Here is a 13,307-nt window from a genome sequence, read left to right on the forward strand (position 1 = left end):
GGAGAACAGTCTCCATCTGTCTAGATCTGCACTATCCAACGAGATAGCCACTAGCCACAGTTGCCGTGAACTTGAATGTGTTTAAATAAAGTGAAATAAAAATTCAGTTCCTCAGTCACATGCACCACCTTTCAAGGTCTCGAAAGCACTATGTGGCATGTGCCCAGTGGCCATGGTGTTACAGCAGATACAGAAAAATTCCATCACCACAGAAAACTCTATTGGACAGTGCTGCTCTAGGTCACTGAATGGGTGCAGGGAGGACAGTTGCCCTGGAGAGGGCTTTGCATGTGTTGCATTAACCCATTGAGATTTGGGTTTGGTTTCGTGTATTTCCACTGAAGCATTACCCAGCCTAGCCTGACCCACCAGATTTCTTGCTTAAACTAAGGACTTGAGAGTCTTATGTCATTTAAATTATCAAGTGGTGGCGTAATGTGACTTGGGTAAACCAAATGGAGAGCTGAAGGTAACACCACGCAGACTCCAGGGGGGTTAAGATCAAGCTCCATGGAGCGTTAGTCGCTCACTAGCCTCTCTCTGTGGTCTGTCTCCACCTACCTGGTTTAGATCTAAACCTCCAAAGAATTGTTTTACTAAGAGAACTGTCAGAATCATTAGAAATGAAGGCGTGTGGGGACTTTGTTTCTTGTCGCCATTATTGATGGCTGTCATGGGAGTTTTCCCAGATGTCACTGGCTATGGACCCATGGGGTACAGGCACAGTCTCATGGGTCATCAGCATTTGTCTTAGGGGAGAAACCATTTCCGTCCTCACAGAACGAGTGGCTCAAGGTTTGAGAGTTCATCGGGTTAGAATTGAATTATATTTGAGATAAGTGTGGACTTCGTGACCATCAAAAGCATTAAGAGTTCCTCAATTCTGAGGGAATCTAACGGTCTTCATATGACCTTCTGCCAGGAAGGTTATAAAAAAAAAAAATCATTGCTGTTGACCCAGCTGTTCCACTCCTAGGTGTATGCCCAAAGGAACTGAAAACTGGTGTTCAAACAAAAACTTGTACACGAACGTTCATAGAAGCACTATTCACAGTAGCCAAGAAGTAGAAACAACCTAAATGCCCATCAACTGATGAAATGATAAACAAAATGTGGTCCATCCATTCAGTGGAATATTATTCAGCCATAAAAAAGGATGAAGTTCTGACGCCAGCTACATCATGACACGGATGAACCTTGAAAACATTCTGCCGAGTGAAAGAAGCCAGCCACATAAGACCACATGTTGTATGACTCCACTTTTACGAAATCTCCAGAATAGGGAAATCTATAGAAACAAAGTAGATTAGTGGTTGCTCGGGGCTGGGGATTGGAGAGGTGCTAAAGCATGCGGGGGTTTCTCTATGAGGTGATGAAATGTTCTGAAGTTGACTGTGGTGACGGTTGCACATATCTGTGAATATAGTAAAAAACATCGAATTGTATACTTTAAATGGGTGAATTGCATGGTATGTAATATCTCAGTAAAGCTATTTTAAAAGAAAAAACTATTTCTGAGGCTGTGATTTTTTCTCATTTTCAGACACTTATCCTCTTATCTTTTGCCCAGTGACTGGTCTCTTCCAGCTGCGGTTTCTTAGACGTCTCCAACTTAGAAACCTTCGAGATGGGACTTCGGCATCCAAGGGCTTCTTTGTAGCGTCTAGTGGACCTCCTCACCTCACCCAGGCCACCCAATGGCCTGGCTCAGAGAGGGTGAATTGAGGCATAACCAGGCCTGGTTCATTTGCTACAGTATTTCCAGAGTTTTTGTAGAGCTGTTAGAGCTCCCAATTTGTCAGCCCACAATGAAGGTGAGAGCCGTCAAAACAAGAACAGCACCCTCCTGTTTGGGGCGCCTTTTATAAATATCGTAGTGGATTTTATATAGACCAAAGTTTGTTCATATGTCTTAATGATGTGAATCAACTTTTCAGGATACGCAGATGCATGTAAGATATAATGGCCCTCAGTGAAAGGACTTCTGAAAGAACCTATTTTAAATTTTGAAATTTCAAAATACCTTAATTTATTGATACCCGCCAGGACCTACCCTTTACAAAATGGATCCTAAAGGTAGTTTTTAAAACCTCAGTGACTCACACACATCTTCAAGCCCGATCCCAACTGTAATCAGCTGGGATAATGGCAAGACGGAGTTCTTAAAAAATGAAATAACTGTGGTTTGTACAAAAGTGGCCAGTCACCCCTAACGCTTACAGTCTTGTCACATGAAATATCAGGAAGTGGGCCCGCGAGACCTCCAGGCACTTCCCGGTGTTCTCAGCAGTGGCAGAAGAACAAGGCATCTTGAGCCGCAGGCTCAGACCTGACCCCCGTTACTTCTGCCCCATCACATTGGCCAAAGCAAGTCATGTGATCGAACCCAAAGTTAGGAGGTGAGGACGGTAAAGGGGGGAAGGCATACACGCGAGCAGGGGGTGAAATACACGGCCCCCAAACACAATCTATGACTCCACCCGGCACCTTTCTTCCAATCATTGCCAGCTCTCTCCTAAACACAGCAACCAGGGACCCACTTCCCACTGGAGGACTTACACCAGTGATGGTTACACGCAACTCCAGGTGGCGTCCAGAGGCCACCATAACCTTGGCTTTGGGGACCACTGAAAGTTCAACCTTGAAGTTAGTTATAGCTCTGTACATATCAAATCGCTGAACTCCTGGGCTGGAACCAGGGGGAGGAGGTCCCGGGGTAAAATGGACTCACGCAGACACGGGCACATTTTGTCAACCTCATCAACTTTTATTGAGTCGTGAACCGCTGCTGAAATCTGAGACTCACGCATCCTGACCCCGCTCTCGGCTTCCCCGTGAAAAGGAAGCCTGGAGCGGGACCACCCCAAACACCAGAGGGTAGAAGGAAGACATGGGCGGGGGGTGCAGGGAGATGAGGGACGTCGGGGGGGAAAGGAAGGAAGCAGCAGGACCAGCGCGCGAAGTTAGACTGCTGGGGACACACACACACTCCCCCCCACACACAGGCAAAGGCCAGCGGTGCCCATCTCTACCCCAACCGGCAGCCGTGAGAACATCAGGGAAGGACCAGGCGTCGACGAGACATTTCAGTCCTTCCTGTCATGAAGCGTCTGCCGAGAGGGGCTGGGCCAAGGTCACTGGCCTGCGCAGAGAGAGGGGGGGAGGGGGCTTCAGACTACAGGGAGAGAGGCCAGATTAAAGGGAGTCACTTCACTGACTTTCCTCTCGAAGCTTTCTCTGTAATTAACTATAACCATGGGTAAAACAGCTCTGCTGAGTTCTGTGAGCCCTTCAAGAGAATCGCTGAGCTTGACGGTGGTCTCGAGACTCCTGAAACTGCACTCAAAATCCACGCAAACAAGAATCATTCTTCTCCTCTCTTTTCTCTTACATAAATCCCACTTTTGCTTATTTTAGATGAAATCATCCATTGGGGACTCCTCTGGAATCCAAGCAAACCTTGTGCTGGTTTAAGCAAATGCCTTTGAGTTACTGACAGTTTGGAAGTGGCAAATGGTGTGTTTATGCAAGGGATGCGCTGTTTGTCTTTAGGAGTTCAAACCCCACAAAGGAGACACCCACCCCCACCCCCCATAGCAACAGCCCACACATTGCCAGCTCGTGCAGCTTTGGAATTATGAAATTCTTGATTTTCTCTTTTTAATTTGGGAAGACTCACTGCTTTTCAGACCTGCACAGGAGGCAAGACATTCATATTTTTGTACTGCTTTAGTTCAAATTTGCGGGTCCAAATTCCCACTGACAGCAACCTCACTCTGCTCTAGTAAGGATGACAAGAAATGGAACTTGAGTTCAAAGCGTTTGAGAACCAGGTTCCTGGTGCAAAGCATGCTGGGGGCAGGTCCCGGGTCCAAAGTATCCTGGCACAGGACACTCAGTGCTAGCACTCCATGGGGTGGGAACTGGCACGCAAGCTTAGAGGCGGGCAGAAAGTGCTTCTAGGCTCTCAAAAGCCAGGAGCCAGAGCTCGGTTATGGACTAGGTTAGTAACCAGGGCCCAGTTCCAGGACAGGTTGGGTTTGGGGCTCATCTACAACGTACAGGCTTCAAAATTCCAAAGCAGGCTCAGAAAGTGCTGAAAAGCAGTTCTATGATCCAGAGAACAACACGAAAATTGCTACTTGCTCTGGTATTGGGTTGGACACTAGTACTTGGGTTTGGAGTACATTAGCAACTAGGAGGCGTCAATCCTGTTGTCTAGGAGCTGGGTCCCCTCACCTCTGCCTTCAGGGCCCATCAGGCCTGAGCCAAAGCGGCTTTGATGGCGGCCACCAGCTTCAGAAACTTGCTCTCCGTGTCCACATAGCCATCGCCTCCCTGGAGGAGGGAGGAGAGGGGAGGGATGAGCTGGGACCAAGACGCCAACCCCAGTCCCAACAGCCCACTAGCCCAAAAGGGGGCAGAATGGACACAGACAGACATACCTTCTTGGAGTGAACCAACTTCCCCGCTACCAACACTTCAAAGAAACCGGTGACCTGGGGCGTCCCCTCGCCGCACTGGGGAGAGGGAGAGGGAGAGGTGTTGGCAGGGCCGAGATGCCCTCCTGGGGACACCTGCCATTTCCCAAGGAATGGAGAACGGGGGTGAAGGGTGGGGCTGACCCACACCACCCCCGCTGCCAGCCAGGGCTGAAGGACAGACAGCCAGGGCTGAGGGACGGACGTGACCCATGTTTGACTCCTTCCCCATCCCCAAGACCCACGATGTCCAGGCGTCCAGGGAACTCATCTTCTAACTTCTTCTTAAGCTGAAGATACTGCAAAAGGGGGTGGGAGGTCACAACCGGGGTCCACAGGAGCCCCGCCAGCTAGCCCCCCTCCCCCATCTTCCAGGGGTGCCTCTTGGGACCACTCTGCTTACCTTGGACTTGTAGCCTCAAGCGCCACTGGTGGGAGAGTGTCCAAGAGAGTGGGTCCCGGGAGAGAGAGGGAGACGGTGGGGATCCAGGGAGAGGCAGGAGCAGAGATGGAGGGAAATGGCGGGCGGGGGGGGGGGGGGGTTAGGAAGAGATGAAGAGGGACACAGATGACGAAACCAAGCAAGGCACAGACATCCTCAAGAGAGAGGAGAGACACGCCCGAGAGTCGGGGAGCAGCACACAGATGGGGAGGCAGGGACACAAGAAGGAGAGAGCCACCCACGCGAGGAAAATTCGACACAGAGCAAGGGAGACAAGAGACGAGCGGGGGTGCAGAAACAAGGGGTGACAAGGAGAGGCCACAGCACGAGGCAGAGCAGAGGCGGAGACAATGGAGAGAACTGGGTTAGGACAACTGCTGAAATAACAGCTCCACCCCCGACCGTCCAAAGGAAACCATTATTCCTGGATCCCCCAAGGCCCTGCCAGGCCCGAGGAGGAAATCTAAACGCCTCCCCAACCCCCCACGGGAGGCTATTTTGGAACTGGAGTCTGGTGCACAGGCCCCCCAGGCCTCAAAATTTCACTCCACCCGCTGCGTGACAGAGAGGTCAGGGACACCGCTAATGCTGTGACAGATCAGAGCCTTTCATAACCCCCTCTGGACATCTCACAGACATGACAGCCAGTGGACCCAGATTCGGGTAATCTGTGATCTGCAGCCTGAACCTCGAGCTACCGACCTGCCACTGCCCCACTCCCAGCCTCAGTTTCCTCACCTGTAAAATGGAGCTAGACACAACCCTCCCCCACCCCCACTCAAGGGGTTTGCGGGAGAGGAAATTCACTTAACATGTATTTATTCAGCGCCTACAGGCCAGCATGCCTGTGCACGCCAGCAGAGTCCTAAATGCCAGGGCGATCAAGCAGTCTACAGGACAGAACATTCCCTGCAGACCTGGCACTTTTTCACTCTGAACGGACCAATCAGATCAAATGTTTAACACCCAACACACAGCATTCCCTCCGCGGTAACGTTAAGATCACTAAAATCACTCCCTCTACGGACGGGAAAAGCGAGGTCAGAAAAAGACTAGGATTAGTAGCGAAAGGCATCCACTGTATGCATTCAAGTCCTTGCCAAACGCACGCCGGAACCTTCTCGAACCTTCTCGACTCTGGCCGGCCCCACCCCACGATTGTTCCAGGTACTGGGGGCGGGGAAACCTAAGCGCTGACGGAACCTCCTCTCTCATTACAAACTGACCCCCACCTGCTCCCCACACTGAGGCCCGGAATCGGGGGGGTTAAAACACACACGTGTCGCAGTTCTACCTTTTGTGACCTAAGACGTCTAGAATGTTACAAACTGGGGACGGGGAGGGGGAGGGCAGAGAAATCAACTCCCTCTGTTTCCCACCCCCACGGAATCCTTTTCCCAGTGGAACGATCCCCATGGGTCCTGCCCCCGACGTCCCCAGCGCCCGGCTCCGCTAGGACAGGGCGGGGCCCGGGCGGGAATTCGAAGAGGGGACCTCCGGCCCTCGTGCTCACCAATAAACGACTCGAACGGGAACAGCCATGATTCCGGACCGGAGCATCAGCTTCCGTCCGGACGCCCGATCCTCACCCCAGCGAGAAAAAACTAGGTGGAAGCCCCGAGGCGGAGCATGCGCAGAGAGGCCTGGTACTGGGCGGTCCACAGAGCGGACCAACCCCGGCGGGGGGGATGAGGTGAGACAGGCCCCACAGCGGGGATGAGGGGGGCCCTGCGGCCCACCACCACCCTGGGGCCCCCGACGCAAATCTCCCTCCTCTCGCCCTGTGAGGCCAGGGAGCATGCCGGCAGAGGGAGTCCCGGGAGAAGCCTTTGCGCGCCCCCTCCCGGATCTCCCCCTCCGGGCTGGAATGGTATGGCCTCGCGGGGCGGGGGTTCAGGGCCAACTGCTACTAGGAGAAAACGGAAGTAGAAGCGAAGGAGGTTGTTTTGCGGCGAGCACCTGGGGGGCGGGGAGGCGGAGAGGCCGAGAGGGCCGAGTCCGAAAGGATTCGGGGTACTCAGGGCAGCCCCTGAAGCTGGGGTTTCCAGTGAGCGCTTCAGGGCCCCCGCTGCCTTTTTAAAGCCTGGCATCCGCACCCGGGCGCCGCCTGATCAGCTTGGCAACCCCCCCTTTTGCTCTTTCCAGTCCTCTCTGTGGCAAGGTGTTCATGGAAAGTGCTGGAAGCTGGCAGGTGAGTTAAAGGCTTAGGGCGCGATGCCTCTCTCTGAGCCTCAGTTTCCTCCTCCGGAAGATGGGCACGATCGCCTTCAGAGAACATTTACCCATCTAACAAATACGTACTGGGTACCTACCTGCAGTCATAGGTTCTGAAGATACAGCAGTGAAAAAATAGACAAAGTCCCTGCCCTTAGCTCTGCCCGAGGTCTTCCCACCGCAACTTCTGTCTTTGATCCGCTGGTCCTCACCTGCTGTGACCCTGACATCTCGGGGCACTTGGCAGACATGGTTCAAGTTCCGCCCCACCTCTTTTGCTGGCTGTGTGTCCTCTGATCGCAGTGGTCTTGGGAAGATATAATGAGCCTGTGATGTAGAGCAGATAACATGTGGCTGGGCTAGTCAGTGTCCCATAAATAGAGGTCTTTTTCAGGCTTCCAGGGTACTCAGAACAAAAACCCAAGCCTTGGGAGTTCCCTGGTGGCCTAGTGGTTAGGATTCCGGGCTTTCACTACTGTGGCCGGGGTTCAGTCCCTGGTGGGGGAACTGAAATCTCGCAAGCTGCCCGGCTTGGCCAAGAAAACAAGCGAAAGAACCCCAAGCCTTAGCATGCTCTGCCCCTGACTGGTCCCATTGTTCCCTTCTTGCCCCTCTCTTAGTGCCTCAGCCACGTGGAATCAGGGACCTCACCCACTCACCTGCCTCTGGGACTTTGCACATGCTGTTTCTACCCTCTCCTACTGCCTGATCCTGCTTATCCTCCAGAAATCAGCTCCAACGTACTGTAGGGAAAATTTTGTGTCGTGATAAATTATACCTTCTCCATATTACATCTGTATTAGTTTGCTAGGGCTGTCATTACAAAGCACCACAAACTGAGTGGCTTAAACCCCAGAAATTTATTTCACGGTTCTAGAGGCCAGAAGGCAGAGATCAAGGTGTCAGCAGGGTTAGTTCCCTCTAAAGTCTGTGAGAAAGAATTTGTTCCATGTTTCTCTCCTAGCTTCTGGTGTTTTGCTGGCAATCTTTGGTGTTCCTTGGCTTCTAAGAGCATCACCCAATATCTGCCTTCAACTTCACGTGGCACTCTCCCTGTGTCCAAATTTCCCTATTTACTTTATTTTATCTTTATTTTATTTTATTTATTGGCCATGCCATGTCGCACGTGGGATCTTAGTTCCCTGACCAGGGATCGAACCCATGCCCCCTGCAGTGGAAGTGCAGAGTCTTGCCACCAGGGAATTCCCGTGACCCAGTCATTTTAGATTAGGGCCCACCCTATGCCAGTATGACCTCATCTTAAGTAATTACATCTGCAACAACCTTGTTTCCAAATAAGGTCACATTATGAGGTACTGGGGGTTAGGACTTCACATATGAATTCTGGTGGGACATAATTCAGCCTGTAACAAGCCATTCAGAGTTATCTGATTCTGTGGGGTTCTGTTTTACAAGTCCATAAACTGTAGATAAATGACGGCATTACAAAATAATTCTTCTGTACAGGCATGCAAATGAATTCTGTCTGGTGGAGGGACAACGCTCTCTCCCTTAGTCTGTTTGGGCTGCTATAACAAAATACTACAGTTTATAGCTTATATACAACGGAAATTTATTGCTCCCAGTTCTGGAGGCTTCAGAGTCCAAGATCAAGGTGCCAGATGGTTGAGTGAGGGCCTTCTTCCTGGTTCATAGCTGCCACCTTCTCACTGTGTCCTCACCTGATGGAAGAGGCAGGGGATGTCTGTGGGGTCTCTTTTATAAGGGCACTAATCTCATTCACGAGAGCTCCACCCTCATGACCTAAGCACCTCCCAAAGGCCCCACCTCCTAATTCCATCATCTTCAGGGGAATGCAAACATTCAGACCATAAGACCCCCCAAATGTTTTGCCTCTATTTGCATTTTTGTTTCAATATTCCTGATCTGTAAATGCGTCTGTTTGTTGATTTTCCTTTGAACCAGTTATAACACCTCACAGTGTTAAGTGGAAGCTTTAACATGTGTTCAGTTTTAGATCTGTATGAGTCATGATTTTCCTTTTTTCCCCCAAAATTATCTTCTAATAATGCTGTCCTCAAGGAAGGCCACCCAAACCCCGCAGGCTGACCAGGGTCCCCGTGGGGCTCCCCAGTCACTGCCCCAACCACTCTGGTGGTCCCAGGTCTGACGTTTTCTCAGCACACCCAGCAAGTGGCTGGGCACAGAGCACATGCTCAGAGGCTGTTCTGTTGACTGGGCTTAGGGCTGAGAACTTGCCAGGGGCCTGAAGAGTGAGAGACGCCCCCCTTCTGCTACTGAGAACAAAGAGGTCTTTGTTGCCCAGGAGTGGTGGAGGCTGGAGGCAGCAGTCATGCTTCTGGGGTTGGGAATCCATCCCTCACTCTCTCTCTCTCTCTCTCTCTCTCTCTCTTTCTCTCTCTCTCTCTCTCTCTCTCTCACACACACACACACACACACACACAAATGGTAACACACAGCTCTCCCCCTTTCCTGGCTACACAACTGCACATCCAGACAAACCACAGCCCAGCCAGAGACACAACGCAACAGCATAAGCCTCTATTCTGCTGCACAATGACACAAAAGCACACCAGGCTCTCCCTATACAACAGCCAAGCCCATACCCAGCCAGGGTCACAACAACTACACCTCCAAATGCGCAACTCACGCACGATGGCTGCCGCCTCTACCCGGCCACGGGGTGGAACACACGGCTGTACCCTGGACACACAGTAACACAACACACATGCATCCGGACAGAGACAACAACAGCTCACGCAGAGATCGCGCTCACTGGGACCCACAATTGTATACAGAGCACACACTGCCAGATTTGGCCACGGACATTGATACACAACCGCACAGCTGCACACAGAGACATGATCAGTAATGCCCACGGAATACACACCCCCCCCACACACACACACCATTAACCTACAAATAACCCAGCCAGACTCCCAGCCAGACTCTCACTTGGATGCATCTGGGCATGGACACCATTGCACACCCACACACCACCCCAGGGACACACCCAGGCAGAGACGCTGCAGCCCAATCGCACGGCACCTGGAGGCTACCGCTCACAGCCTCACCGTGACCCACGCCCAGGCTCGGGCACATGCAGCGAACAGACATGGTCCCTGCCTCCTGGGGCTCATGTTATGGTCAGGGAGACGGACGTGGGGAATCATAAATAAATAAGGATTCCTATTTATGTAGAGCTTAGTGAGTGCTGGGAAGAAAAATAAAGCCAGGAAGGACGGCAGGGAGTGCTGGGCAGGGGAGTTTTGTAAATAGATCAGGGAAGGCAGCTCTGTTATTAAATACACAAGGAAACAGAAGCCTCCTTCGGGCCTAAATGGCAGGAAATGTGTTATCCCATTTTACAGATGGGCAAACTGAGGTCCTTGGATGAGGTCACACCAGGCACAGAGCATGGATGTGACCCCGCTGTCTGGCTGTGGAGCCTGTGCTCTGAACCACCTTCCTGTCAGCAAGACGGAGAAAAGGGGGGGCAGGTGGGATGGGGGGTTGTCAGGGACCCCGAAAGCTCCAAGGGGTGAAGGGGGCCTGGACTTCCAAGAAGCCAGGAGCTCCAGCCTCTGCCTCATCCCTGCCCCGGGGGAGACGGTGGCCCTGGAGAGTGACCCAGAACCCCGTGACGCTTTCAATGTCTTCAACACCTGAATGCAGGTAAGGCTAGCGGCGGGGCACCCCATCTGGCCGTCGTTCTGCCCGGGGCCAGGGCCTCCCTGAGGCTGTGGCTCCTCCTTGTGCGCCCCACCCCCACCCCAGGGACGACCACTGAGCCTCCGCGGGCCGGGCCTGTCTGCGGAGGACCCTGACTCCATTCATGGGACCAGCACGTGCAGAGGCCCCCGCCTGAGGGGGAGCCTGGAGCGTGTCCTGAGGCACTGACCTGACCCTGTCACCCCTCTCTGTGGGCCCCCCAGTGCCCTCTAGACAGGTCCAAACTGTTTAGTACTATTCACTCATTCATTCATTCATTCAACAAACATTCACGGAGACCCTGATATATGTTGTCCCCAGACGGAGAAGACCCAGAGTGGGCGGGGCTAAGTTTGGAGGCATCCAAAGGAGGCATCTGACCAGCCTGGGAGGAGGTCAAGGAGAGGGCTTCCTGGAGGAGGGGACTCTGAGTTGACGAGGAGGAGGGAACCTGGCAGTGGGAAGAGCAGGTCCGAGGCCTCTGTCACCGGCGCCCACCTTCAGCTTCTCCAGATCTCCCACACCGAGACCAAGCAGGGCGCCGTGCTGCACCCCACCTGCATCTTCGCCAACAGCCCTGAGGTGCTGCACACGCAGGAACAGGAGGCCAGGGGCGGCGACGGGAGCCGAGGTACCGTGAGCCCAGGTAGGGGTGGGGAGAAGCCCTCCATCGGGGACGTGAGGGACAGGACAGTGACCTCAGGGTGCCCCTCGCCGTCTGGGGTTACCCCCACGCTCCTCCCCACACTCTGCCTTCTCTGGGGCTGCTGACGTGGGACCCTCAGGTCCTAAGAGCTAGACCTGGCTGGGTGGCCTTGGCAAGTCCACCCCTTGCTGAGCCTCGCCCTCCCACTAGGTGCTGGCTGCCCCGAGCCCCGAGCCCGTCCCAAGGCCTGAGGTTTTAGCAATTAGAGCAGCGCCTGCGGGTAGACCTGTGCCGGGAGCCCCGTGAACTTCAGGGCTTGGTCCTGCCCGGGGGGCTCCCCCAGCTTTTCACAAAGCTGCTCTGTACCTTCATGCACATACGTCTTTGCACGGCCACCTGCTTTCCTCTATCTTGTAGATACCTAGGTGTAGAAGCCCTGGATCAGAGGGTGGGTGTATGGTTAACTTTTTAAGAAACTGCCAAACTGTTGTCCGCAGTGGTTGTAACATTTCCTATTCCCAAGCAGGGTGCCAGAGTTCCAGTTGCTCCGTCCTCATCCTCGCCAGCACGTGGGAGAATCGGTCTTTTTAATTTCAGCGTTCCAATGGGCCTAGGGAAGTATCTCATTGTGATTTAAATGTGCATTTCCCTAAAAATTAATGAAGTCTTTTCATGCCCTTATTTGCCAGTCCTATGTCTTCTGTGATGAAGTGTGGTGTGAAGTGAAGTCTATTTCCTCACATCTTTTGCCCATTTTTTACTGAGTTGTCTTCTTATTAAATTCTAAGAGCTCTTTATATATTCTAGATACGTCTTTTGGCAGGTATCTGTTTTGCAAATATTTTCCCAGTCTGTGGCTTGCCTTTTCATTTCTGCAACAGTGTCTTTTTTTTTTTTTTTTTTTTTCTTTTTTTGCGGTACGTGGGCCTCTCCCGTTGCGGGGCACAGGCTCCGGACGCGCAGGCTCAGCGGCCATGGCTCACGGGCCCAGCTGCTCCGCGGCATGTGGGATCTTTCTGGACCAGGGCGCGAACCCGCGTCCCCTGCATCGGCAGGCGGACTCTCAACTACTGCGCCACCAGGGAAGCCCAATGCAACAGTGTCTTTTGAAGAGCAAGACTTTCATTTTGATGAGTCCACTGTATTTTTTTCCTTTAATTATACTTCATGATTTTGGGTGTCATCTATAAGGTATCTACATCAAACCTAAGGTCACTAAAATTTCTTCCTCTATTTTCTTAGAGAAGCTGAAGGGTTTTAGATCTTCTTTTAGAGCTTATGCTTTTTTTTTTTTTTTTTTTTCCTTATCTGGCTTCTCATCTTGTTCAACTCCATCGCTGCCACTTGGCCTCTTGGAGAGATAAAGATTCAACCTGCAGGCGTCAAAGGGGTGAGGGAGCTAGAGTGCCAGAAGCAGTTACTATAGCAGTCTTGGGTCGGCTAGCCTCAGAAGAGTCTGCATGCAAGGTTGGCCCTTGCTTAGCATTGGAGAAATTGGCTGACAAACATTTTCCTCCACTGATATGAAACTTTCCTAAAGATAAGAATGCTCAGTCGGCCTAGACTGTGCAAAACAATATGGTTTATGCTGCTGTTGTCTGCTTGTCTTCTGGAAGTCTGGAATTTGGGTACATGTTGGGTAGAGGGTACCTATGTGAATAGCCTCCCCCAAACGCTTGGGTCCTGGGTCTCTAATGGACTTCTTTTTTTTTTTTTTTTTTTAAACCAATAACTTAAAAAAAAAATTTATTTAGTTGCACCGAGTCTTAGTTGCGGCACATGGGCTCCTTAGTTGTGGCATGCGAACTCTTAGTTGCGGCATGCATGTGGG

General features: G+C 52.0%; 1 protein-coding gene and 1 long non-coding RNA gene across 5 annotated transcripts; one reads left to right on the forward strand and one right to left on the reverse strand.

Annotated features, from left to right (window-relative positions):
- Positions 1-2,746: 2,746 nt before the first annotated feature.
- On the reverse strand, positions 2,747-6,774 carry SELENOW (selenoprotein W). 2 transcript variants are annotated; one of them, XM_059045788.2, is made up of 6 exons: positions 6,437-6,774; positions 4,885-4,909; positions 4,727-4,780; positions 4,446-4,520; positions 4,240-4,338; positions 2,747-3,142 (listed from the first exon to the last, which is right to left on the reverse strand). In XM_059045788.2, the coding sequence occupies exons 1-5, from the start codon at positions 6,721-6,723 to the stop codon at positions 4,258-4,260; spliced, it is 522 nt and encodes a 173-aa protein (XP_058901771.2). In that variant the 5' UTR covers positions 6,724-6,774; the 3' UTR covers positions 2,747-3,142; positions 4,240-4,257. The 2 variants fall into 2 exon arrangements, with proteins under 2 accessions (XP_058901771.2, XP_058901772.1); XM_059045789.2 differs by having other exon boundaries at positions 2,747-3,175; positions 6,437-6,679.
- A 72-nt stretch (positions 6,775-6,846) lies between these two features.
- Positions 6,847-12,157, forward strand: LOC136793112 (uncharacterized). 3 transcript variants are annotated; one of them, XR_010837939.1, is made up of 3 exons: positions 6,847-7,114; positions 11,152-11,461; positions 12,003-12,157. It is a non-coding gene; the product is annotated as an uncharacterized lncRNA (long non-coding RNA). The 3 variants fall into 3 exon arrangements; XR_010837941.1 differs by having other exon boundaries at positions 6,853-7,114; positions 11,152-11,476; positions 12,000-12,157; XR_010837940.1 differs by having other exon boundaries at positions 6,893-7,114; positions 11,152-11,476.
- The last annotated feature ends 1,150 nt before the right edge of the window (positions 12,158-13,307 follow it).

This window comes from Kogia breviceps, chromosome 18 (genome assembly GCF_026419965.1).
Source record: "Kogia breviceps isolate mKogBre1 chromosome 18, mKogBre1 haplotype 1, whole genome shotgun sequence".
NCBI classification, from domain to species: domain Eukaryota; kingdom Metazoa; phylum Chordata; class Mammalia; order Artiodactyla; family Physeteridae; genus Kogia; species Kogia breviceps.